The sequence below is a fragment of the Phocoena sinus genome, chromosome 1 (assembly GCF_008692025.1).
Source record: "Phocoena sinus isolate mPhoSin1 chromosome 1, mPhoSin1.pri, whole genome shotgun sequence".
Classification (NCBI taxonomy): Eukaryota; Metazoa; Chordata; class Mammalia; order Artiodactyla; family Phocoenidae; genus Phocoena; species Phocoena sinus.
Window position 1 is genome coordinate 21856573 of NC_045763.1, and position 26283 is coordinate 21882855.

General features: G+C 40.8%; 2 protein-coding genes and 1 non-coding gene across 5 annotated transcripts in view; all 3 read left to right on the forward strand.

Annotated features, from left to right (window-relative positions):
• STX12 (syntaxin 12) overlaps nucleotides 1-3624 on the forward strand; it is a 34642-nt gene extending 31018 nt beyond the window's left edge. For both annotated transcript variants that reach the window (XM_032648191.1, XM_032648201.1), the window contains exons 8-9: nucleotides 721-803; nucleotides 2115-3624. In XM_032648191.1, the coding sequence (XP_032504082.1) occupies nucleotides 721-803; nucleotides 2115-2207 (176 nt within the window). In that variant the 3' untranslated portion in view covers nucleotides 2208-3624. The remainder of the gene's footprint in view (nucleotides 1-720; nucleotides 804-2114) is intronic.
• Nucleotides 3625-8291: 4667 nt separating this feature from the next.
• On the forward strand, nucleotides 8292-25712 carry PPP1R8 (protein phosphatase 1 regulatory subunit 8). 2 transcript variants are annotated; one of them, XM_032608361.1, is made up of 7 exons: nucleotides 8292-8420; nucleotides 10314-10374; nucleotides 14995-15148; nucleotides 16456-16676; nucleotides 18264-18408; nucleotides 22713-22777; nucleotides 24248-25712. In XM_032608361.1, the coding sequence occupies exons 1-7, from the start codon at nucleotides 8365-8367 to the stop codon at nucleotides 24599-24601; spliced, it is 1056 nt and encodes a 351-aa protein (XP_032464252.1). In that variant the 5' UTR covers nucleotides 8292-8364; the 3' UTR covers nucleotides 24602-25712. The 2 variants fall into 2 exon arrangements, with proteins under 2 accessions (XP_032464252.1, XP_032464263.1); XM_032608372.1 differs by having other exon boundaries at nucleotides 8343-8420; nucleotides 15915-16676.
• Nucleotides 11945-12110, forward strand: LOC116745552. The gene has a single exon (XR_004347465.1).
• Nucleotides 25713-26283: the final 571 nt, after the last annotated feature.

The window sequence follows — 26283 nt, forward strand, 5'->3', positions numbered from 1 at the left end:
TTTTATTTGGAAATAGTTTCAAGTTTATAAAAAGTTGCAAAAATGAAAATAATAAGGAACTCCTTGGGCTTCACTGGTGGCTCAGTGGTTAAGAATCCGCCTGCCAATGCAGGGGACATGGGTTCGAGCCCTTGTCTGGGAAGATCCCATGTGCTGTGGAGAAACTAAGCCCGTGCGCCACAACTACTGAACCTGCGCTCTAGAGCCCGTGAGCCACAACTACTGAGCCCACGTGCCTAGAGCCCCTGCTCCGCAACAAGAGAAGCCACTGCAGTGAGAAGCTTGTGCAACGAAGAGTAGCCCTCACTCGCCACAATTAGGAAAAGCCTGTGCGCAGCAACAAAGACCCAACACAGCCAAAAATAAATAAATTAAATAAATAAAAAATAAGGAACTCCTTTATAAACTTTACCCAGATTTACCTCTTGTTAACGTTCTGCCCCACTTGCTTTTTATTTGCCCTCTTTCTCACTCTATGTATATACCTGATTTTTTTCTGAACCATTTGTGGGTGAGTTATATACTTCATAACCCTCCACCCCAGTATTTATTTCCAAAGAATAGGGCTATTCTCTTATGGAGTTAGTAACTTTTGATTTCATGCCTGGATAGTTGGAGTGATGGTGATGAACCAGGACCCACAGCATCATAATTGTCTTCAGTTTGCAGTCTTGAGACATCTGAGTGTGGTAAAACATCCACTGCCCTTCTTTTTTGCAGACAGCATAGAAGCCAATGTGGAAAGCTCAGAGGTGCATGTAGAAAGAGCCACTGATCAGTTACAGCGAGCTGCTTACTATCAGGTAAAAGCAGGTACTAAAGAAAGTCACTGTGTGCTGTAGACTTTTTGAGAGCAGCTGCAGCCTTTTGCTTAGACTTAAGCTGGAGACAGGTAGTCATAATTGCAGTCCTAGCTCCACTTTTAGTATTTTTCTTTGCAGAGAGATCTACAAAAAGGCATCAAACTTTGAATAAACTGACATAGAAGCCTCTTAGCTGCAAAGCTAACCATGTAAGCTAGCATGATACCTAATCTGGTATAAGCCTACGTTTATAACCTAAACAGCTGAAGTTTGTTTCAATTAGGATAGTAATAGGTACAAAGTAGAACTTTGCAGATATGTTGACTGTTGCCACAGAGGATGGACAAAGAATCAACTCCGACAGCTATTTATGAATTAATAGGGGCTTATCATTTTGGAGTTATTTCGTATGAATAAATAGGGGTTAATTGTTCCACTTTCTGTAAAGTGATATTTTTCTACATATGAGTTGAAACTATAGTTTTATGACTTTTATCTGGGTCTTTACCTCAGTTTACAAATATTGTGAATGAGGTCTCTCTCATTTCTCCTCAATTTGGTGTTGCATGGCTTTTTAGAAATAAATAGCATTCAGTCAGTTACCATGTTCCTAAGATAGCTGTATTTCACCTGGGACTGTTCTTAAAGAAATTCATATTTAATAATAGTGTTTCCCTTTAAAACTGAGTGATGACTTTAATATCCAACGGTAAAGGAACAATTAAGTAAATTATATACATCCACTCAATGTTATGTGGGAATTAAAAGATGTTTATGAAGAGTTTATAATATCAGAATTTTTATGCTAATGTATTAAGTGATAAAAACATCAAACATCATACAGTATGGTCCCAATTATGTCAGATAACAACATGCATGGATAAAAGATCAGAAGGAAATACAATCAAAATGTCAACTGTTTTATTATCTGTGGGTGATTATTTTCTCTTCTGCTCGTGTGTAGTTTTTACAGTGAACATAATTTTACAGTGAACAAAATTTTATACTAGGTATAAAACCTTTATTAAAATACACATGTATGGATAACTTATTTTATTGCAAATAATGCCTAGCAACATACGTATAAACAGTTCCTTTGCAAAATTGTATTTGGGAGCCTGGAATTAGAACTTGCGCTGCTGCCTAGCACTGGTAATTTGAGATTTTTGAGAAGGTGTCCGCATAGTCATACATGGATAGAGTTAATTTTGAATTACCAGGAGGCAGATTGATGAAGCACTCTTGGGGTCTTAGATTGAAACATTTTTTACTTGTTTCATGAGTGTCGTCTTTACATATTTCTCTCCTCAGAAAAAATCTCGCAAGAAGATCTGTATCCTGGTGCTTGTCCTGTCAGTGATTATTGTAATCTTGGGACTTATTTTGTGGCTAGTTAATAAATGAAGTGATTGCCTCCGAGCCTTCTCCTGCTGAGCTGTTTTCAAGGGCAAGTGCTTGCTGGAGTCTTGCCAGAACAAACTGATCACAAGAAGACAGAATACACCAGAATGTCCTGTAATAATTTAGTTAGAAACTAACTACTAACTAGTCCTTGGAATTAGTGACCTGTGGAGACAGTATTTATCAACTTATGTATACATTTTATTGATTTCTCAAATTAAGAATTAATTTATGTGGATTTTGCTTTCTCTTATACTCTGATTGCCCTTCGTCCCAAGTGTTTACTGAAAATTACATTCTAGATATTCTTGTTTTGGTAGGTAACACTATAGTCTTGTAATATTGTCTATGTACATACAAGATTTACCTTTTTACTAGCAACTGAGATAGAATTACTTTCTGTCACCCAGCGTATTGGAGTCTGTCAGAAACTGTATAATAAGCCAGCATTTTTTATTATTTAATATTTGTTTGAATTTCTAGAAGCCTGCCCCCTATATGCTTTGAAAGGTTTTGGCAATGTATTTAACTAGAGAATAAAAAATTGCACAGATCCAGATTAAATGAGAAGTAACTATTTGAGCTGGCCAGCTGTTGGGGTGTGTGTTAATCTGGGTTTAAGTTTATTATCTGCTAGTGTCATCGACTGCAATTCATCCATATATACACTAAATGATCTTGTTCACTTTTTGAAGAGTTTAATTAACATTATGATTCTCTGTGGGGTTCCTCTCCCACCTGTCTGTATAGAAGGGGAGAATTAGACAAAGCGTTCTTCTGGAGAGCAAATAGGAATTGTTTGGAATGATTTAATCTTTTGTTGTTGTTGCTCAGTTGTGGTTCTGCACTCCTGGTAAATGATGAATGTTGCCATCAAAAGGCTGCCCCATACCCTAATAAGGTTTGCTGGGCATTTGATGGCAGGAAGATTTTAAAAGCTAGACTGAAGTTGGTTTAAAATTTAGTCCTGTGAACCTGGCGATAAAGCAAAGGTTCTTTTTTGTAAATAATACTGGTTTGGAATAGTGATGTTAGACTTATCCTAATTTATGAACAAGAGATTAATCTCTCCATGCATAGTTTTAGACAAAAAATGTTTCAATAAAAGATTGCTGTCTTGTAACATAAATGTTGTCCACTCCCCTTTTTCACAAGTGTAGGGAAGTTAAAAGGAAAGTAATTTCTCTAGGCTCTCACATAAATGTGAATTGGGCCAACGATTTCAGTTCATCCTTTAGTGAATCAGAGGATCTCACTACCCTGGATATATTTATACTTATTTCTTCCATTCCCTTTAATGTTACTTAATCTTCTTTTACTAAACTAATGTGAACAGCAGGGAAACAGGGCTAAATGCATAAGTTTCTTTGCACTCTTGCAGCGTTCCACCCACATAAGGCAAATAAACATTTGAAAAGCTTTTGTAGTAAGTTTTTATGAGTTAACATCCTGATGCAGTAGATATTGGGTAATGTGCTGTCCAGAGAAAAATTGAGACCTGCAAGAAGACTGGAGATCAGGTGAGGATTGGTTTAGGGGTGGAATAGGTCCTTTCCTTGAGGAACAGGATAGAGCTATTGGGGCATCAAGTGGCCCAAGCAGCAGCTTCAGAGGTAATTCCTTGGTTATACAATCACTGCCCCTTCAGCTCTAAATTACGGTTGGACTTGAATACATCATTTGTAACATTCCAGGCAAGAAAAAAGTCTTGACTGTTAAAAAATACCAAACAAACAAACAAAAAAACACGAAACCTTTCAGTTTGGGTAAAATGAAGCCACCATAGTTCTGTTCTGTGTTATCCAATGGTGGTGGTAATAGTAGTCATGGGTAGCAAATATGACCTTGGCCTAGAATTTCAATGGCCTGGAATTTGTAGTAGTCACCAAGAGGTTCTGCTAAGTGGTCCTAACAAACCTGTTCACAGAATCCTCCTTGACTGTGCTTTGTCCACCTTTAGGGCACCATGGTTTAGGGCAGTGGCTCTTAACCATGGCTTCACATTAGAAACTAAAAATATACTGATACCTAGGTGACCGTGCCACAAGATTCTAATTTAGTTAGTTTGGGTTATAGCCTGGGTATAGAGACTTCTAAAAGCTCCAGATAATTCTCAGGTATAACCATGGTTGAAAACCATTGGTTTGGAGGTCAAAAACTAGACTGGGGTACAGAAGGCCTGGGGAATCTTAGCTCTGTCATTAACTTGCTGCAGGTATTTGGACAAGTTATTTAACCCATAGGCCCCTAGTTTCCTCAGTAGTTCTCTTAAAGCTATAAAATTCTTTGATTATAAAGACCATAGGGATGTGGTCTGAACATACCAACTGTATGTTTGTCTCTGTATTCCTTTCCTTTTCTCTTTCTTTCTCCTTTCTTTATAGAATATTTTCTCTTCAAGTGAATTAAAACAGTAGTACTGTAGTATAGGGTAAAGTAGAGGTGTCATGCTGGCCACTTCCTCTGCGAATGTTCCAGAACAAGAACTTGCTAGCTGCTAGACCAATGCTCCCTGGGTAGGTTTTGTTTTGTTTTGTTAAGGGGTGGTGATACGCTGCCTTGCACCACTGGGGAAAAAATATCAAAATGAAATCATGCTTCAGTCAGTGCAAACTAAAACATACCGAGCCTCCTCCATTCAGTTTTTTTGTTTTTTGGGTTTTCCCCCCTTCTTTTGTTCAGGGGCAGTTCTCAGTCATGGGAATGAAGCTTTTGCTTTTGGTCACTAAATGCAGACCAGAACCTCACTCAGATTTCATTCTATCCTGTTTCCTAGGGCTAGAAATCACCTGCTTCCTCCCTTTTCTAAGCATATTTAGCGTATCCCTAGGTTTCAAGGAATTTTTCAGTATGGCTTTCCAGTACTATGAATTACATCTACTACTTTAGAATCTCCATTTAGCCAGGAAATAGCTTGAAAGGTTTTAATTCCAACCCTTGATCCTGCTTTTAGGCCGAGTAGTTCGTTTTAATACGTATCCAAAATGAAATTTGATTAACAATATACTACTTAATTTTTAAAAGATAAACTTGAAATAATAGAATTTTTAATGTGGGACTCTGATTAAGGACCAAGTTTTTACAGTCCATGGAGAAATGAGAAAAATAACATAGTGGGCTTTTTAAAGTACCATCTTTGAATCTGAGCTAATGGCCTTCTCACTTTTTAAAAAGATTATGAAAAGGTGGTGATGTTAGGTGACAGTCTTCATTTAAAAATCTCAGTTGGCAAAATAAAAGTTGACACCCCTGTAATACTTATTTTCCCCTGGTCCATGACATCTCGAATATCTGAACCACTCATCTATAAAGCTGCATCACTTTACAACTGAAGAAGCTGAGGCCAGGAATGGCAGTATACTGCAGGAAATTAGAGGCTTGAGGAAGTGCTCTGTATGTGAATGGTCATTTGTGGGGTAATACTGGAGCCCTTGCTACAAGCAATTTACTATGCTGAATGTTTTACATTTATCATCTTACACTCACAAAACTATCGAGGAGATATATTTTTCTCGTCCTCTTTTTATGGATTAGGAAACCGAGGCATAGTAAGTAAGCGACCTGGCCAAGGGCACACAGTTTAGGAGCAGTGGAGCCAGGATTTGATCTCAAGCACACAGACTTCAAAACCACACCTTTAGACACTATACACTGTCTCCATTCATCACTGATACAAACTATCCTGCTCACCACGTCTTTCATGAAGCTTTAACAATGCGGAGTAATGGGAATTTCTATTCAGTTTTCATGAATATCTTTTCTTTTGTTGGCACCTTGTAAACTTTTCATTCACCACCCTGCTAAATGAAGTCTCCTGCTGTACCATCTCTACACAAACACACAATTTTTTCAGTGTCTCCATTTGATCACTCATATATAAAAGATGTTCTAAGAAGTTTTTTGATATCAGTATGCTCCTTATGTCTTTAGATTCTATTCTAAGGAAGTCTCAAAGTCTAAGAAATTAATGTCTTTGTTGAGATACCAAAATCCAAAGGCAGCTAGCCCATCAGTCTTTACATTTCAAAAGGTTCATGTCCTAGACTGCTGTCCTCCAGTTTGCTGATCTCTATTGACATCATTGGTGCCCAAAGAGCATTTTGCTTTATAAGGCCCAGGAAAGTGTAAGGTGCCATTACATCAGAGGTCAGTGTGAATATCGGCTATGCTGGAAACAGGGAACATGGCCAAGGAATAAAAAATTATAGGGGTAAGAATATAGCTTAGGTTTCTTGGGTGTACATTCAGCATTATAATGGATTAAATAATAGAACACCCACAGAAGCTGAGAAATTGAAAGGCAAAGCTGACATAAGATGGTATTAGGTCCCTGATAGTTAGACATGGCTTCAATACCTCTTCATGCCTGAAAAGGGCATGGGACCTTAAAGGCCCACACAATCTCTGTAGACACAAGCACCTTGCTCCTTTCTGTTACACTCGAAACACTTGAAACTATTTAATTCTTTTTTAAGAATCAAGTCCTTGTGCTCAAAGGAGGAAGCTATAGCCTGTTTTCCTGAAACCAAGTTTAGAGCTATCAGCCTAGTCTATTTTTGGAATCACAAAGCTGGAAAGTAGGATATTAACCAGTTTGTGTGATAAGTGATCTGAGGGAATTCCGTGGCAGTCCAGTGGTTAGGACTCAGCGCTTTCACTGCCTAGGGGTGGGTTCAATCACTGGTCCGGGAAAGAAGATCTTGCAAGCCCCGAGGCACAGCCAAAAAAAAAAAAAAGTGATCTGATCAGTTAACATCCTTGCTGGATGAGTTTACTGTGCATTTGAAGACCAGGGGAAAATGTGATCCTCCTGCCCAAGAGTTGATCGTTTTAAATTCTAAGTTAATATTATGCTGCAGCTAAATCTTGATGCCTAGAGATGTCACCAAGGGCAAACTCTTTTGAACAGGCTGATGTTCGATTTAAAATCTAGAGGACCAGTAGCAAGCAATCAAGAAAAGAAATAACTCCACCATAGAAGGAGATAACTTGCTGTGCAGTCAGTGCCTCTTTATGGGTGAACAATAATTTTGCATTCGGTTTCCTTAAAAGAAAGAAAGAAAAAAAAAGGTCAGATAATCCTCCCATGTTTTCTACAAAAGTGAAAAAGTGTTGGGCTTTAGTTGCATGCTAATATGATCACACCAACATCAAAATGTGACAGATAGCGATGATTAAAGAGCATGGGCTTTGGCATCACACTGATTTAGATCTGAATCCCACTCACCACTTGTTCTAGGGTGAGGCTGGGTAGCTCAATCTCTCTGACCCACCCCTCAGGAATCATAATACCTATTTCAAGAGAGTTGTGAGAATTAAATGAGATGATTCATAGAAACTATATACTTGCCCAGATAAGTAAGCACTCAATAGACATAAGCCATTACAACCAGAGGACCTGCTGCTGGTCTCTTTCACCCAGCTGTTGGCCTAAAGCAGGCCTGAATCCTAATTCTTCCTTACACTATCTAGTCACTATGACCAAAGTTTTAAAATCCAAAGGGGCCTCAACTTGATTAACCATTTCATTCATGCACACTGAAGATCTGGACGCCTGCCATCTGGTTGGATCCGTCCCTGGCTCCTGTTTGTCCAGAGTTTAGATGACCCCCAAAGGTAGCTTCCCAGATAATCTAACTGAAGCTCTCAAGTGCCGGATTTGGGTTACAATGGGGAAGGGAGTACGGTGCATGCAGCTCTACGCAGAAGGACCGGAAAAAGAGAAACAGAAAAGTTGGAGTTTTTCCAATCTCTGAGCTCTACCCTCTAGCTTCTCTCCAGACTGGGGTCGAAACGCTGAGGGGGCAGGCCCAGAGCAAGGGTGGAGTCGCAACATTTTAGAGCCTGGGAGCGTGTTTGCAAAAAGAACGTAGAGGGAAACAGAACCCCTCCTTACGAGCCCATTTTCCTCAAACAACTCCCGGCCAAGGAAAACCCTGACCTCTGTAAAAAGCGAACTATCAAGCACTGAAAAAGACCTCAAAACCCTACCCCAGTTCCCCCCACTACTAGAAGCGCCCTGTGCTTCTGCGCGTCCATGCGTGCGTGGGTGGGCGCGCGCGCGCATACGCACAGGCTGATGGGAAGCCGCCTCTCTCCTCTGGGTCTTCCAGTTTCCCGGCGTGCTTCAGGCCCGCCAAATGGGAGGGGGAGAAGCAAGATGGCGGCAGCCGCGAACTCCGGCTCCAGCCTCCCGCTGTTTGACTGCCCGACCTGGTGAGTGGCGGGGTGACCAGCGCTGGAGTGGCCTGGCCTACGCTGGCCAGGGCTGGCCGGGCGGCTCATTTCTCGCAGCGAGCCGAGCGGCCCAAAGATCCTGGGACTGACTGAGGGAGAACTGTCTGTCGGGCCGGGCGGCGTGTGGAGGAACCGGGAACCCGGAGCCCGGGCCCAGGAACTGGGGAAACCCAGAGTTGGGGGCTCTGAGGCGCTCGCTTAGGCAGCCCCTCGGGCAATCAGCTGGTTGCCGGGGCGCTTCGGGGCCTGGACCCCGAACTTACCCCAACTCCTGTCTGGTGCTCTTGTGGAGCATCGTATCTGCCCCCCTGCTCTCTGTCCCGAGCGCGCACGAGCTAGCTTCCCGGCCCCGGCGCCCCGCTCAGAGCCCCGCATCCCGCGGTTGTCGATGCAGCCTGGGTGCGGCACTTGCCTGTCTCTCGCAGACTGGGAGCTCCCTGAGGGCAGGATCGGCTCTGACCTACCCCCAAGCTCGCCTCAGCGACCAGCGCGAAGCCGGGCAGCAGAGGGCATCCTTGCTTGTTAGGATGAACCCCTTTCCTCCTTTCGCAAGTTCTTGGGAATAATGGAATAATTTTAGTCTTTGAGTAGAGTACACGATGAATACATATGAATTGCCTTGCAAGGAGACCCATCCGAGTTGGGGCTATTTCTGCTCATCACAGTGTATTGTTTGTGTTACTCTCTGGCCCCCGTTATATAGAGATCCTCAAAGGCAAGGGCTGCCTAACGCATCTTTATATTCCGAGTTCCTAGGCCTGAGCCTGGCACGTAGTAGGAGTTCAGAAAGCATGTTTTAGACATAACTTGGCTTTCCCTGTTTTCCAGACAAAATGGGCTTTTGTCCAATGCACTTGTCTTACTGACAACCTCCATAGAGGAGTTGGATCAGGATTGTGAGATGACTGTGTTGCATCTTAAGTTAGATGTAAACAGATGCATTTTTGTGTGTGCATATGTAGGGACTCTGGCAAGATTGTTCATCCTTCAAACTTCAAAGGAGCAAACACAGGAAGCAAGTGAATGTGTGGCTATTTTCTGGGTCCCTCTGCACTTTTGTAACACCCAGTTGCTTCAGTCTACAAATTCTGTGTCCATTTTGGCTCCTTGCTGCATTGATTTCAGAAGTTGGGCCAGGACAGTAAACTTATAGTTAGAAGAGACTGTATAAGATCACCTACCTATTTTCTCAGCGTCTGTTAGGCACCAGGCACTGTGTTAGGTGCTTTGACATACATGTATCTCCCTTGGATGGTGTGGTTACAGGAGTGTAGAGAAAAGTTCCCTTACCCATGCCATTGTAGAATGACCTGTTCAAGGTTAACAAATATGTCTTGTATTTATTGGTACCTGGTTTCATGGGCATAGTTTTGGATTGTCTTAGCTCCCTAATTACACTTCTCTGATTTGGATTCAGAGCTCAGGACAGTACCCTCTGCTTATTCTGTGATGAGTCTAGTCTTGATCAGCCCCAGACACCAACTGATTTATTCTGCCTTTATATGGTATTAATTAATGGTAGTGGCAAATCTTAGATTCAGACTCCAAGTGACCAGACAACCCCAGCTATAGTACTTGCAGTCTTTGTGCTGCTTTCTCTCCAAGGTGGATAATCCAGTGCTAAAATATGGGTTTCTTTGGTGCTGCTCTAAATACAGATCCACTAAAATATGTTTCGGAGCAGTTGAATCACTGGGGAAGTAAGTGTCAAATGTAGAAAGGAGCTATAATAACAGTGAAGTAGATGGCATTTCTGCTTGAACGTGAACTAATTATAGGCTAGTAAGAGAGCTACAGTGTTGAATGGGATAATGATTGTAAATAGCATCTACAAACTCATCCTGAAAATGTTTTTTCACACTTATTTTTCAGGGCAGGTAAACCCCCTCCTGGTTTACATCTGGATGTAGTCAAAGGAGACAAGCTAATTGAGGTATGGAAGTACATGTCTTCCCTTTTTTTCCCACCACACTAAAGATTTTTGCCAGTGACTCACTTTTCCACCTCCTCTCCTGTGCTTTGTTTTACAGAAATGCTACTTTCGTTCATCCTGATTTTTTTTTTTCTATTAAAAGCACATGGTGATATAACACATTAAAACCATGTATCTCCACAGACACTCAGTTTTTTGTGACTCCTCTCACCTTCCAAATGAAGGGTTTTAATAGATCATGGGCTTGTAGGCCTCAGTCAAACTGGATGCCCTATAACTTGGTGAATTCCTTCTCTCTGAGTATGTGGAGTTGTATGGAAGGTGCGAGATCTGTAGTAATTGAAGAAGAAAGTGAATGATGTAGATTGAATTTAACTTTTAAGTTGCTTTTATGAGATTCAAGCCAAAACTCTTCAGAGAAGATAGTAAACTAAGATACTTGCTCAAAAAAGAGAATGGAAATGGTGACAAAATTCATTCATTCATTCAAAACATTTACTGAGTACTTATTATGTGCCAGTCATTGTGCTCGGCATAGGACTATAGCAGTGAACAGAACAAATGTGGTTCCTGTCCTCAAAGAAATCATCTGATGGGAACAACAGAATCAAACAAAAATTTGCATGATTATAATTGAAATAAGTACTATAAAAGACAAGTTGAGCAGAATTCCAGCTTTTCTACAAGTCTCTAGAATGAAAACCACATAGAACTTCAAGAGAACATGAATTTTGATTAGCTGTTAGGTTGTGTACTTTTAAAAAATCCTTATGTTACATTTATTTACCAAGAGATGGAGATTAAGCCCACTCTGACTGTGGAGTTGTGAGTCTCTGTGTCTTCAACCAATTTTATGTTTGCTTGCTTAGATAGAATTTAAGTTCAAGGCCCTATTATTGAGTGCAGTTATTTTTCTTTGGTATATATAGTAAAAACATTGCACTCCATAATGAAAAGCTATCTTTGAGGTCTCCTGCAGGATATTCTATAAATACAGTGTTTTCACTTTCAGGATGTTGTAGAGATACCCACATATTTTGCAAAGTATTAAGGCATGAGTTGTGATGAATTCTCTTATTAATTCATCAAGCCCTGAGCCAGTCACTTAGAGCCCCTTTGTCATGTGTTCTTCTGTCTTAAAGATTACAGAGTACCAAGATTATTCAAGGGAATAAGTTAGCTAAAATGTTTTTTGTTTTGTTTTGTTTTGTTACACTGTAGACTGTTCCACACATATAAAATATTGTTGCTAAATAGACATATAGGAGTCTTTTTTTATATATAACCAGAATTTAGTAAATCTTTAGTTTACTACAGGAAGAAACAGACAAGGAGGGCTAGCGTTAATGATAATGTCATATTCCTCTGCGAAATAATTTATACTTTCAAAGCACTCTGACTTGTCAAACATCCTTCTAATTACTGGTTTCCATTAAGTGATAATGTTCTCTTTCAGTGCTCTTAGGTGTGCTGAGTTGCCACAGAACTGTCATGTTACAATACTTAGACATCACTGTATTGTTTCCGAGAGGAATAGACACGAGATGTGCTTATTTTTTAAGGATTTAGGCAGCACTTGATACTAACCGAGCTATCTGTGTCCTAGCCTTATGTCAGAGGCTTGTGATGTGTTGTGATAGCTGGGTTTAAGAAGTGCAATATTAAAACAAAAGCCATGAGTCTTTTAAGCCCAGTGTGTAAAGATACACTCTGAGTTATAACTCAGAGGCACAACTGAATAATGGTACTAGCCATAGCTAGTTAAGAAATTGTGGCTTAGTGGCTATTGAAAGACCAATGCATTATTTCATTCACTTGGACAGAAGAAGCATATTGTCTAAGAATTCACACATTTTCTTGCTTCTGAGGCATACTTTTTTTTCCCCTACATTTTCACATTTCTATAATTGAGATGCCTTTAATAGTGAATGTATATATTTAATTTGGAGGCCTTTTCTTTTTTTTCCCTTCTAAACACCTAAATCGCTGGTACTGGCAGCTTAGAGTCATAGAAATGTGGTCAATTTTATATTAGAGCCCAAGTGCTGGTGATCTTATGTACTGTTTCTTTAAGTCTAGCCTGTGAACACTTTGGTTAGCAAATTTAAGCTTATGAGGACATAATCTATGTGCACATAAATATGAATGAGAAATGCAGTGAGATTCAACCTGCACAGATATTATCTAGAGAGAATAAGATGCTGAAATTTCAGGGCTCTCTCAGTTCTGAAGCATTGTCTTATTTTTAACCCAAGTCTTAATACTTGGGTCTGAGCAGACATGGGGATGCTTGTGTGACTGAGCTGTCAGGCTGTTGTTGGATCCTGGTGCTCCCTAGCACTAGGGGCCTGGGACAAGCTCTGCCAGCAGCAGGTGGGCACTGCTGGACACGGTTTCCCAGAGGTGACCCCCATACCTATTTTGAGCCTTAAAGGCTAAGCTGGGAAGGAACTGGGTAAGTGATTGTTTAAAAAACAATTAAGAGTGTGACCCATAGTACTTGTTCACTCCTTAAAATGTTTTTTGCCATATGGTGGATTTTTTGATGCAGGAAGAGTGAAGAAAATATATAATGTAGTGGTTTAAAAAGCTTAGACTCTGAAGTCAGACAAACCTGAAATTTCTAATCCAGTTTATAAATATCTAGCTGTGTGAACTTGCATATATTAATTAATTTCTTTGCGCCTCACTTTTCCTATCTATAAAAATAGGAATAATAGTGCCTGCCTACCTCACAGAGTGGTTGTGAGGATGAAATGACATAGCATAAAACTCAGAGCATAAAACTCATAGCACATAGGCACATAAGTACTCAGCAGTTGTTAACTGTTATTAGTACGGGAGGTGTATTTCTGGTTTTGTAAGAACACTAAAGCATAGGGGAGAATTGTAGCCCACTGTGGATTCAATGACATAGCCAGGAATGAAATATAAGCCTCTTGATTCCTAGCCTGGTACATCCTAGTTTGACTATACTTCCCTACTCAACTTTGTGCTGTCTTCTCTCAGGGATTTTAGAAGGAGCATAGTGTGAAATCTGAACTAGAGCTTAGTGAGACCTTGTGTTTAAAGGAAAAACAGGGAATTCCCTGGCGGTCCAGTGGTTAGGACTCGGCACTTTCACTGCCGAGGGCACTGGTTCAGTCCTTGGTGGGGGAACTAAAATCCCTGCAAGCCGTGTGGCACAGCCAAAAAAAACCCCCAAAACTTAAAGGAACAACATAATGTATATGAATGAGGGTTATTCTTCAAGTACTTATATTGTAGACTTTAAGAACTGAAAGCAGTGTTAGCGAAAATTTATCCAGAGTCCTTCATCTATGATGGCCCAGTCTACAACCAGTCTGTGGCAAAGTCTTTACTGATCGTGGGCTAAAAGAAAAATAAAGACAGTGTAGTGAGTTTTTCATAAATTCAGCACAAAGAGTGGTCCTTTATCCCTCTTCTTACTTATTTGTTAAAATGACCTATCTTTCATAAAATGATTATAATACTGATTGGTGACAATTAAAAAAATAGTTCTCATATGGCAAAAGAAAAGTTAACAATACTATGTCAGCCCCTACAATTTTTAAAATAATAGATTGTTGGTCTGCGAAATCCTCTTTTCTGCTATTATATTGGGGCCTTATACAGTTTTGTTTTTTCCAGTACCACAGCAGTGGCTAGAAACATTTTGGAGCTCTTCTCAGAATTGTTTCAGACCCATGGCACTGTTGTTTAGAATGTTAGCATTGCAGGTCATTTCACACCTGAGTTTAAACCCCAAATCTGCTACTTAACCAGCTGGACTGTCTTGGATACGTGGCTTCATCTCTCTGAATCTATTTTCTTATGTTTAACGGTAAAGGTGATACTTGGTTCACAGAGTTGTTTTGAGGATTAGATGACATAATACTTAAAAATGCCTAGCAATAATAGTTCTTCAATAAATGTTTAATCCCTACGTCCCCTTCCCCCAAACCTGGAAAATCTTTGCCCTGTGAGGTTGTTCCATATTTGGACACAGCAAATACTCATTTAGAGTTAACTTTGAGTAATGCTTTTTTGTGGGCAAAATGAAATGGGACAATAAAGTTAGATTTAGAGGCTCATACAATGATGTCTAATGTAATTCTAGTTTCTAAAGAGGGTTCCAGAAATACTCTGGGTCTCTGGCAGCATGATTAGAATATAGATAGGTGTTTATATCCCCTTCCTTTTTGAACCAATTGATAATCTTCATTTGAATATATATTTTTCTGAAAAGCGGTCTTATTACTTTATAGGCATGCTTTGTGTTTCCTGCTTGACCTAAAATTAAGATTCAGTGAAATCTTAAATTTCCAATGGTCAGAAGACAACCACTCGTGCATGCCATTTACATCTAATACGATTAGGAAAGTTCTTTTCATATCAACACTAAACATTTGACCACTACATTTGGGGAGATTAATTGCCAACCATCCCCCAATGTTAGTAAATTATTCTGAGCTCTTTATCTGGAAGAATAATAGTAAATATAAATATTTCCCTTGACAAGGAATTTTATCTTAAGATGCTCTACTTAGTTTATTGGAAGAATTTTTGCTAAACCCTGTTGAAACAAGCTTTAAGTAATATTTAATTTAATTTATTTAGAAACTGATCATTGATGAGAAGAAGTATTACTTATTTGGGAGAAACCCTGATTTGTGTGACTTTACCATTGACCACCAGTCTTGCTCTCGGGTCCACGCTGCCTTGGTCTACCATAAGCATCTGAAGAGAGTTTTCCTAATAGATCTCAACAGTAGTAAGTAACTCATATCCCATCCTATTTCACACATTGTCTTTTGGGCAGTGTGAAAATGCTCTTTGGGTTCTTCAGTTTTGAAATTGTGTTTTGTTGCTCATCAAGGAAGTTTATGTTTGGTTTTTAAATTAGTTTTTCTCCATTCCTGTGATATTTCCTATTTTACTGGAATAATTGATGACTGGAGAGAGAAGAGGGTTTTGGGGAGCACTTTCCTGAAGAGAGCAATAGGTATATACAGAGAACAAAAAAAGCATCCAGGAACTAAGGAATGTGTTTATAGGCCCATGATAGATTGTGGTCCAATTTAAGCAGAAGCTGTGATTAGCTCCATTAATGTAGTAGAGTTGTAGTACAGCTCTTTAAAAAAAAAAAAAAAGCTTGTTTTGACCAAAAGTTAATTTTTTATAATGGGCTCTTTATCCCAGCTACATTTTGCTGTGATATTAATAATATCAATTTTAATTCTATGAGCACACTCCAACTAATAAGATTTTCAAGTTTGTCAAAGATAATCCCAGAAATGTGGTTGAGACTTGACTGCATGGGGCCTTGAAATTTGTTCATTTTTGCCTATGTATAAATTACAGCTTGAAATGTAAAGGATCTGCTTCCTGGGTTGATCGTGTTTTACTCCTTTCCCCGCTCCCCATACACACGCACACATCACCCCAGTATGCTTATATAATGGTTTTGGAGAGCCTTGTCTCATAAGTACTTACTTGCAAATTTATCTCATCTTTTCTCTCCATTTCATAATATGCAGAATGCAGACATGGAAAGATATCCAGACTCTCCAGTAGGATTGTGGCTTGCCTTGCCATTGATATTGCACCTGTTTCAGCCAACCTCATTTCTTATCCTGGGGAAACCCCAAGCATAACTGCCACCAGGCCAGCAATTTCTATGTTCCTTAGACTTGGGGCTGGAGAGGTCAGACCATAGCAATTCCTGTCTCCTGCCTTAGCGGGCATGCCTATTGCTGGGTTGGAACCATTCCTGCTGGACCCAGAATGGAGCCAAGCCTGTCTGGCAGCAGAGAACAAGCAGTGGTATTTGTTATGTGGGGTAACAGCAGGTCTGAAGATGTGTAAGAAATCCACTGAAGAGATTCAAGATTCAGTGAAGGAGTTTCCTTTTCATTGTGACCCATGACAAGGGATGCAAAGTGGACCCAGAGCCATTTCCATTTTAAAAAGCAAAACTGATGTGCTGGCAGGAGCTACTCTCCCTTCTACAACTCAGGTTTGTTTGTTTGTTTGTTTGTTTGTTTTCCTCTCTTACATTTCTGATTTGGTTATTCCCAGCACACGGCACTTTCTTGGGTCACATTCGGTTGGAGCCTCACAAGCCTCAGCAAATTCCCATCGATTCCACGGTCTCATTTGGTGCATCCACAAGGGCATACACTCTGCGTGAGAAGCCTCAGACATTGCCATCGGCTGTGAAAGGAGATGAGAAGATGGGTGGAGAGGATGATGAACTCAAGGGCTTACTGGGGCTTCCAGAGGAGGAAACAGAGCTTGATGTAATTCCATTGTCTATGTCATTGTTATGTCTTTTGGGATGCTGGCTTTTGCAGTGTGTAGCTGTTCCGTGTAGTGTGAAATGCCAGTAACTTAGCAACTGGAGGTTTTCTTGAGCCCAGTGATAAGCCTTTGCCACTTTGGCAGTGTGGTGTGGCCCTTGGAGAGCTGCATTGTGTGGGTTTGGTTATGTATAACCAGGGCTAACTAGGAGACTGGGTCTCCTGCCAGTAGACCCTTATGGTTGTCTTGTGCAGTTTCAGTGGATGTTAGAAGCCAAGGCTGGGAGTTACATTTCTCTAGAGCTGCACTGTCCAATGCAGTAGCCACTAACCACATTCCAAGTACTCAGTAATCACATGTGGCTGGTGACTAACCATATTGAATAGCATTGATAGAAAACATTTCTATCATCCAGAAAGTTTGTTTGAACAACACTAGCTTACAGAGATTGAAGCTTTCATTCATTTATGTAGCTGTTTTTGATATTGTCCAGTCAGCCCAAGAATCTTCTGAGTAGAACTAGATTACTTTTGCTTTGGGCCTGGCTGCCCTGAAGGCCATGAATTTTACAAGATTTAATTTTAATGTGCTAAGGTTTTCTTTTCTAGAGCTGACCCCAGTAGTTTGTGATGTAGCTTTTGTCTTCACATGTCTATCACTGCATTGGTGTGACTGGTCTATCCAGGTAGATCAAACGCCAGCCTGTCCTTAACCACCCACATGCATTTACTATTCTTGTATACCGAGACAGTTTCCCAGCCCTTAGGAAGAAAAGCACAGTAGCAGTCTTACAACTTAGAAGTTATTTTGTTCTAAAGAAGTAGCCTCATAGCCAGGGACCTGGTTGGTAGTCACTCTTGCACATTCTCTTCCAGGCTGCTTCCATGCCTTCCTGTCTTTTAGTTCAGTATGTTAGGTCATCTCTGGGTCCTTGTTCTCAAGACATTTGGGATGTCTCAAACTGCAGTACAGATTGGAATAAGTCCAGGTGATTGGGAAGAGGCAGGCAGCAGTGATGAGGCCAAGTTAATCACTGAGATGGATAGATAGTTATGAGTAGAAATGGGGCCAGATGAAGGGATGGGGAGTGACAAAACATTAATGCCAGATATTCAGTGCACTGGTAACGTCCTTACAAGTTTTAAAGGAGAGAGCTACTGGGAAAGAAGCTGTCAATTGTCCTTTCTCGTCTCTGTTACTTAAAAACAATTCTTGGATTTCTTCCCAGTTGTATTCCTTTAATTCTCAGCATGAAGACATGATAAACTTTATTCAAAAAAACCCAAAACCTCAACTCAAGGGTTTTTGCACAGATGACCTGTCTTCAGCTCAAGGTCCTTCACTCCCTTTTGAATATCACTGCCGCACTAGTCAATGAAGATGTTCCACATTCTGTCAAATTGAGGCTTGCTGGTATTAGCTGTCTAGGGACGGTAATGAATCTTTTCTGAATGCAGAAAAGAATCTCATCTGTGTGGAGAGGTCAAGGTTAGCTCCTAATACCTTTCTGCCCTTTATTTGGTAATATTCTCCTTCAAATTCCTTGTGTACTTATTCCTGTCTTTCCTGTGTGAACCCTGTCCCAGAACCTGACGGAGTTCAACACTGCCCACAACAAGCGCATTTCCACTCTCACCATTGAGGAGGGGAATCTGGACATTCAGAGACCAAAGAGGAAGAGGAAGAACTCACGGGTGACCTTTAGTGAGGATGATGAGATCATCAACCCAGGTGAGGTATTTCCTAGTTTTTTCTGATGAAAAAGCTGTGGTGTCAGAGTAGTGTACACAACCTGTAGGTCAGTTGTAATGTTTCTGTACAAGGTTTAGGATAACAGGTGCTATGTTGAGGGGAGATATTTTTGTACAGAACAGGCATACCTTGGAGATATTGTGGGTTCAGTTCAAGCATTGCAATAAGGCAAGTCACATGAATTTTTTAGTTTCCCAGTACATGTAAAAGTTACGTTTACACAACTTCAGTCTGTTAAGTGTGCAATAGCATTATGTCTAAAAAAGACAATGTACGTACCTTAATTAAAAAATACTTTATTGCTAAAAGATGCTAACCATGCTAGTCTGAGCCTTCAGTGAGTTGTAATCTTTTTGCAATAGTAACAACAAAGATTGCTGATCACAGAGCACTGTTACAACTGTAGTAATAATGGAAACGTTTTAAATATTGTGAGAGTTACAGAAATGTAACACAGAGACACGAAGTGAGTGAATGCTGTTGGGAAAATGGCACTGATAGACTTGCTTGATGCAGGGTTTCCACAAACCTTCAATTTATAAAAAACTCAGTATATGTGAAGTGCAGTAAAACAAGGGGTATGCCTGTACATTGATGGAGTGCCCTGAAACTCAAGCATTATCCAGTTGCAGTGTGAAAGAAGTAGATGAAGGAAGGCTGTAATTCTCCTTTGCTGATCCAGGTATAGTGGAGTTTAAGTATAGGTCAGAGCAGACACTATTGTCATGGGGTTCCATGTATGATTGGTAACTCTAAGATTGGAGAACTTTCTGCTACTATTAATCGCATTGAAGACTTACCTCTGTAAGGTCGTAATTTATAGATAGTTTGTATGGAAACGTCAGCAAGATGAGAGCATCAGTTTCTGGGAAGGCCATTGAGTTTACCCATTTGTTCCATCATTCAACATTCATTTATTGGGCTCATGTTATATATCAAGTACTCTGGGAGGTGCAGTTTATACAGTGAAGATGGAATTGGGATTCCAAAAATCTTGTTTGAAAATAAACCTTCATGGATGGAAACAAGGATCCCAGACTAACAAGTTGCTTTTATATCCCAAATTGAAATGCAGTGAGAATAACTTTCAAGTCCTGCATTTAGTTTCAGAATGTCAATTATTTAAATGGAGAAAATCTGCTCCAGTGACAGCTCATGTTAAAAAAAAGGTATAAGGATTTTAGTTAGTTAAAAATGCAGTCTGAGTCATCAGGCGGATATGGAAACTAATCAAGTACAGTTTAAATTTGCATTAATAGAATAATGGGGGACAGTAACCTGGTGGCCTGTGTTCCTGAGCAGAACTCACCCAAATGTGTTACTAAATGCAAGCATGGCCTTAAGTACTAAATGTGTTACGTAGTCTTGAGGGAAGGAGGAGACTCCCAGCTATGGAAAGTGGTCCCTAAATGCTGGGAACTGTACATGAGGGAGAGTAGATTGGAGGGAGGCACCCTGAGGTGAATGTTTGCAAGGCTGACCTTCGGGAGGATGGAGTAGGCGAAACCAGAGCCTGTGAGTAGCAAGTATTTGGCTCAGCATGAAAAGCAACAACAAATCCTTCTTATATTTAGAAGAAGAATTAAAAGAATTCCTGTGAAAGAGATTGGGGCATTCATTCTAGTGACTTTTGTTCACTTTTTGATGATGTGTGAAGTGGAATGAATTACTTCTCAAGGTACTGAATGCCCAAGGGAAATGTTTGGGCAGAAACTGGATGACTAATCTGGGAAGTTTATTTCTGAGTGCCAGATAAGAGTTTCTAGGGGTTGGACCTAGGCATTTGTAGTTTTAATAAGCTCCTGTTTGTACTGATGAACAGCCAGCAGTTTGGGAATCACTGAACTAGATAATTTGTTAAGTCTCTTTCAGGACTTGGGGTCTGATATGTTCTGTTTTTCTCCTTGAAAATTATTGTGGGACTTCCTGGCGATTCAGTGATTAAAACTCTGCTCTCCCTGGTTGGGGAACGAAGATCTCACATGCCGCACGGCATGCCCAAAAAAAAGAAAAAGGAAAAAAAAGAAAATTATTGTCCTGCAGCTTTATTAAGGCAGTACGTTCAGACAGAGTATGGCATAGTGTTTAAGAGCGTGGGCTCTGATCAGAGGGCCTAGGTATGAAATCCACCTCTCCGCTTAGTAGCTCTTTGACCCTGGCCAGTGACATGACTACTGGTCTCAGGATTGGTGGGGAGATTAAATGATTAATATATGTGAAAATACCTCATATCTGTGCTTGGCACTCAGTAGCCCTTGATAAGTGTTAGCCATTGTCCTCATCATCATCTGCCACCCCTTCTGCCTTTACCTATGCAGACTTTCCTATACTAGAGGTGGACTTAGCAAGAAACTTCTCGGTCGATCTTCCAGGAGCAGAGATTGCCTGCAATGGGCAGACCCCCTCTCTAGGAGTCGAATGGCTAGAGAATGAGGAGAGGGTGAGAGGCCTGAGCACCATTCAGCCAGCACAGGACAGGGTCCCCCAGATGGCTTAGCCGCCACTTCTGCAGGCCTCTTGTGTTTGTGGGCCATATACCCCGTTAGCCATGCCTCTTGGGCTCCAGTTGCTCTTGCACTTGATTTAGCTTTCCTGAAGGGATGATTGGAGCAGGGCTGTTACGGTAATGAGAGAGAAAATAAGGGTGCCTTTTTTAGAGACCTCTCCTTCCTGATGAGTCTGGATATCTTTTCCTCTTTCTTCTTCCATATAGAAGCTATTCATTCATTGAACATCGATTGTTTGTGAAAATAATTCCAGGGTATATTCCTTAGAGGCATCCTAATATGTGAAAAGCCAGACTTAAAACAAATAAACCAGGGACTAATTATTCAAATTAAATAAGGAATCTTTGTATTCCAAAGGGACTCACAAGAGTGTTTCTTTAAATAGCAAGTGCCCTCAACACATTAAAATAAGGTGTACAACATCTATTAGGGAAACAACTCCTTTCCTACCACTATATTAAGATAAAAGGGCCCTGGAGTAGTTTTTTCTAGTAATGATAATAAGTCTCTGCTTGCCTGTTTCCCCACACTCAGTCTTCAGTGAGAAAACTGTTCGTTCTAGGTGATCCAGCCCAATCTCCCCTCTGTGCTCCAAGAAAACTATTTTTGCACCACTCTTCAAGCACCTCCATTGTATTGTATTCTAGCCTGTCTGGCTTTACAACTGTGAACTCCTTACAGGCAGGACGGTGTCTTGTTCTTTATTTCCGTGCCTGATGTCCAATAAATGAGAGACTGACTGACTACAAGCGTGTCCCTTACTTGGTCTTAGTGCATTCTTCTGACACAGTGACTGAATGAAGCTAGAAGCTTCGTAGGGTGCAATAGTGTGTATAAGCTGTGAAAAGGGAGCTGCTGTCCCACCCTGCCTGGACAGGGGCTTCAGATCCTTTAGTGAGTCTTAATTGTACAGGCATACCTTGGAGGAATTGTGGGTTTGGTTCCAGACCACTTCAGTAAAGTGAATATCAAAGCTAGTCACACATATTTGTTTGGTTTGTCAGTGCATATAAAAGTTATGTTTACATTATATTGTAAACTGTTAAGTGTGCAGTAGCATTATGTCTACAAAAGCAATGTACTTGTTTCTTTACAATGCCTTAATTACAAAATACTTTATTGCTAAAAAATGCTAACCATCATCTGACAATGCACGGTTGCCACCAACCTTCAATTTGTTGTTGTTTTTTTTTTAAAAAAAAACAATATCTGCAAAGCACAGTAAAATGAAACTCAATAAAACAAGGTATGCCTGTATACAGTTGTTCAGGTTGAAAGGCGAAGTTAAGCTAGAAGCCTTGGGTCTGAATCCTAATTCTGTTATTTGCTAATGAGCGGGTGTTAGCAAGGTATGTGGTGTGTGACCTCTTTTTATCACTAACATGAGATTATTGATGTCTTCCCTCAAAAGAGGGAGGTATGTGGAATGGGAAAGAACCTGGGGAAGCCAGTGTAGCACATAGTTCAGAGCACAGGCCTGTTTCTGGCTGCTTAGATTTATATCCTGGCTCCTCTCCAGCAAGGTGACTGGGCCGGTCACTTTCCTTCTCCAAGCCTGAGTTTGTTTTCTCGTCTATTAAATGTTTATTGTAGTGGTACTTACCTCGTAGGGTTGTTGTGAGGATTTAACACAGTACCCAGTAAACACTTGAAGTGTTAGCTGTATTTTACTGTTTTAATATGAATTATTGTGATTGCTTTATTCGCATTGAGCCCTATAACCTTAATCCTCCCAGTTGATTACTGAACTAACCCTGCCCTCGTGTGTTTTTGCAGAGGATGTGGATCCCTCAGTTGGTCGCTTCCGGAACATGGTGCAGACTGCAGTGGTCCCAGTCAAGGTAGGAAGCATGTTATGACAGTATTTGAAATGTCATACAGTCTGGTTTAAAAACCCACTCTTTTATATGTAGGTAAGTGTTAAGTGTGTGCTTAATTTTAAAACATTCTTTGCTCCTTTCCCATTTTTCATACTGTGGAAATCCATTTACCCCATCTGTGTGCAGGGATCCTGGAGTGCCATAGAGAGGCTGCAGGTGACCAGCTAGCTTGATCCTGCATGTAAATTATGGTGTGATGTGGGTCTGTAAATTTACCTCCCAGTAGGGTGCAGAGAGACCCACCTTTCTTTAACCTTCCTTTCTTGACTCAAAGTAAGCTATTAGGCAAAGAAGAGACATTGTTGCATTTCTGCATGGCACCTCTGGCCTTTACCACATCTTTATTTTGTGAATGGGGATGGCACAGATAGGAAAGCCAGCCCACATTGGATTAGGTTTAAAGAGCTGAAGAACCAAGAGGTGGAAGTTACAGAGGTGTTCTGATTGCTCAACATGTGGAGAACCACCTGCCAGCTAGGGCTCCAAAAGGGAGCAAATGGCCCCTGGAAGTAGATCCCTATTAGTAGAGGTATTCAAAATGTGATTGGAAGATGCTGGTCAGAGATGCTATAGGGAGTTTTATTTTTTTAAAAATCTTTAGAATATATTAGAATAGATTGATAAAATGTGTCAAGTTCATGCAAAAGGAGTAGAGGGGTGAGGGAGGATCTTTCATTGAACTTTAGTCCAGTGTGAAAAAGTATAAGATGAAATTTTTCCATACAACTCCATAGTATTTGTGTCACATTTCCCCTTGGGCACTTTTTTTTCTTCACCCTTTGGAATTTTCTGTTGTCTTTAAAGTATAATTTGAATTTTGACAGATATATACACCTGGGTAACCACCACCATAATCAAAATACAGATTTCCATCACCCCAGAAAATTCCCCTTTGTCCCTTTGCTGTCAGTTTCCTCCCACTCCCAGGCAACCAGTAAGCTGCTTTCAGTCACTACAGATTTGTTCTGCTCTCAGATTAATGTTTAAAAATTAGGTGCCCAACAGGAAGATACTAACTTTTTCTTTTCCCCCCAAAAAAGAAAAATTGAAATACTTGCTCCATCTATTATCACCTCTGATTCCTGAAAGGGCATTTTAATGATGAAAACAAGAGGGAGGAGTATGACCTTTAAAGAATGGTCACTTAAACTGGATGTCTTACTTTATGAAAAGTTCACACACTAGCCTCATTTTTCTCAGTTTGACGTAGGATGGTGACCACTTTGTGTGGGGCAGTGTTTGGGAGCCGTGATGTTAGATGACCACTGTAAGGTCTCTTCAAACCCTGAGATTTCAGCACAGTGAGATGGGTTGTTTAAGAAACAAAACAAGTTAGAGGTTTAGGGGCCTTCCCCAGTTTTTCGAGGACTGCAATAGAACAGGCTAACAGCACTCTTGTGTCTCACTTCTTGTCTTCTCTATAAACCACAGAAGAAGCGGGTGGAGGGCCCTGGCTCCCTGGGCCTGGAGGAATCAGGGAACAGACGCATGCAGAACTTTGCATTCAGTGGAGGACTCTATGGGGGCCTGCCCCCCACGCACAGTGAAGCCGGCTCCCAGCCGCATGGCATCCACGGGACAGCACTCATCGGTGGCTTGCCCATGCCATACCCAAACCTCGCTCCTGACGTGGACTTGACTCCCGTCGTGCCGTCAGCAGTGACCATGAACCCTGCACCAAACCCTGCCGTCTATAACCCTGAAGCTGTCAACGAACCCAAGAAGAAAAAATATGCGAAAGAGGCTTGGCCGGGCAAGAAGCCCACACCTTCCTTACTGATTTGATATTTTTGGTAATGGAGGAGGGTGGGATTGGGTGGGAACAGGGTGGAAGGGTGATGGGGGAGCTAATGAATTAGGGAGAAAAACTTTCCATGTGTGCAGTATCGTCTTTCAGAATGTCTCCTGGGGTCCTAACCATGTAATATTAAAACTGGGGGTGGGGTTGAAGTATCCCAGAAAGACCTGTCTTCAGAACACTTTCATTGAAGAGAAATGTTTCATACATCCTTTTAAATAGACTGCCCTGGCTCTTTTCCTCTCTTTCCATTATCTCCTTTTTTCTTTTCTCCCTCTTTCTAGGATCACTTTTTAAAAAATCATTTACCCCAGGGAGAGACTCCAGGCCCTCAGGTTGAATGCAGAGCTGTGGAGGTGACAGTAGCATTGCCAGCTTTGTGGGTTTAGCAGCCTGATTTATATTTACTATCCTGCAAGTCCCAGGTATCAGAAGGGTTGCCACGGATTCCAGGTTAACAAGAGGGTTTAGAATGCTTCAGTTAAGCTAAGGTTTAAAACAACTCAGAAGTTTTCCTGGGTCGGTGGTTTTGAGGTCCAGTAGTTAGGCTTTTCTCTTTTGTCCTTTCTGTTAGAATGAGAACATTTTGATTTTTCTTCATCTGTGACCAGTGCCATAGACACAGGTTGATAGTTTTAAACTTACAGTATTGTTTGAACTTTACCTGTTTTTCTTGTCAAACCTGAGTACTCTACTTGCTGAAGTTTCTCATTTGATTCCAGAGTACTGTCCTCTACTCTCTAAGGCATTACTTTCCTTTTCAAGTGTGTTATGAAGGCAATATAAAGGATATGACCAGTTAGAGCAATTTCAATTAAAAAGGAAAAGATTTTACTTTGAAGTAACAGATATCTCGAAGAGGACATTTTCAGATGTTGATTTGGAGGCTCTTTCCCCCCCTTGACTGAGAGCTCTCGTTGTCCAGAGCTCCAAGACTAGACCTGGTTAACAAACATAGGAGACGAAGGTAGGACACATTGATGTGAGCGTTGTACAGAGATTTGTACATTTGTGTAATAGGCCTTTTCACGCTTTATGTGTAGCTTTTTACCTGTAACCTTTATTACATTGTAAATTAAACGTAACTTTTGTCATTCGGGTGCAGTCTGTGATTCAGTTGCCATCACCTATTTCTACTGCCATTAGGGAATTTTTGTCAATACAGCTGTCAGGCTTGGGAGGTGATGCTCTGTCCCCATTTTATTACTACAAATAAAGATGCCCCCTGATGAACGTGGAAATTCTAATTAGAGATTCCAGTCCCCAGACTGAAGCCTCGGCGAGCAAAGTGGGTTAAGAAGTGCTTGCTGCCCTTCATCAGGAGGCAGAGCCGCAGGTCTGACGAGGAAGACTGGGCTTTGGGGCCCTTGTCCTGGGTGTAACCATTGCCCTCTGGTTACAGCTACCTGCATTTGCTCTATAGCTCAGGAGGCACAGGAGTGAAAGGAAGCTAAAAATGAGTACATTTAGAAGGGATTTCAGCCAGAGTTTGGGTTGGATGGGTGTGTCTTGCATACTAGAACCTCGTGTGCAGGAAGTGCATTTGTGTGTGGTGAGACTTAATATATGTGGCTTTGTGGTGAAAATGCCAACTAGGTTCCAAATCCCTTAGATTGAGAGTGTGGACTCACGGCAGGAGCAGCCTGTTAAAGAACAGAGATCTGTAACA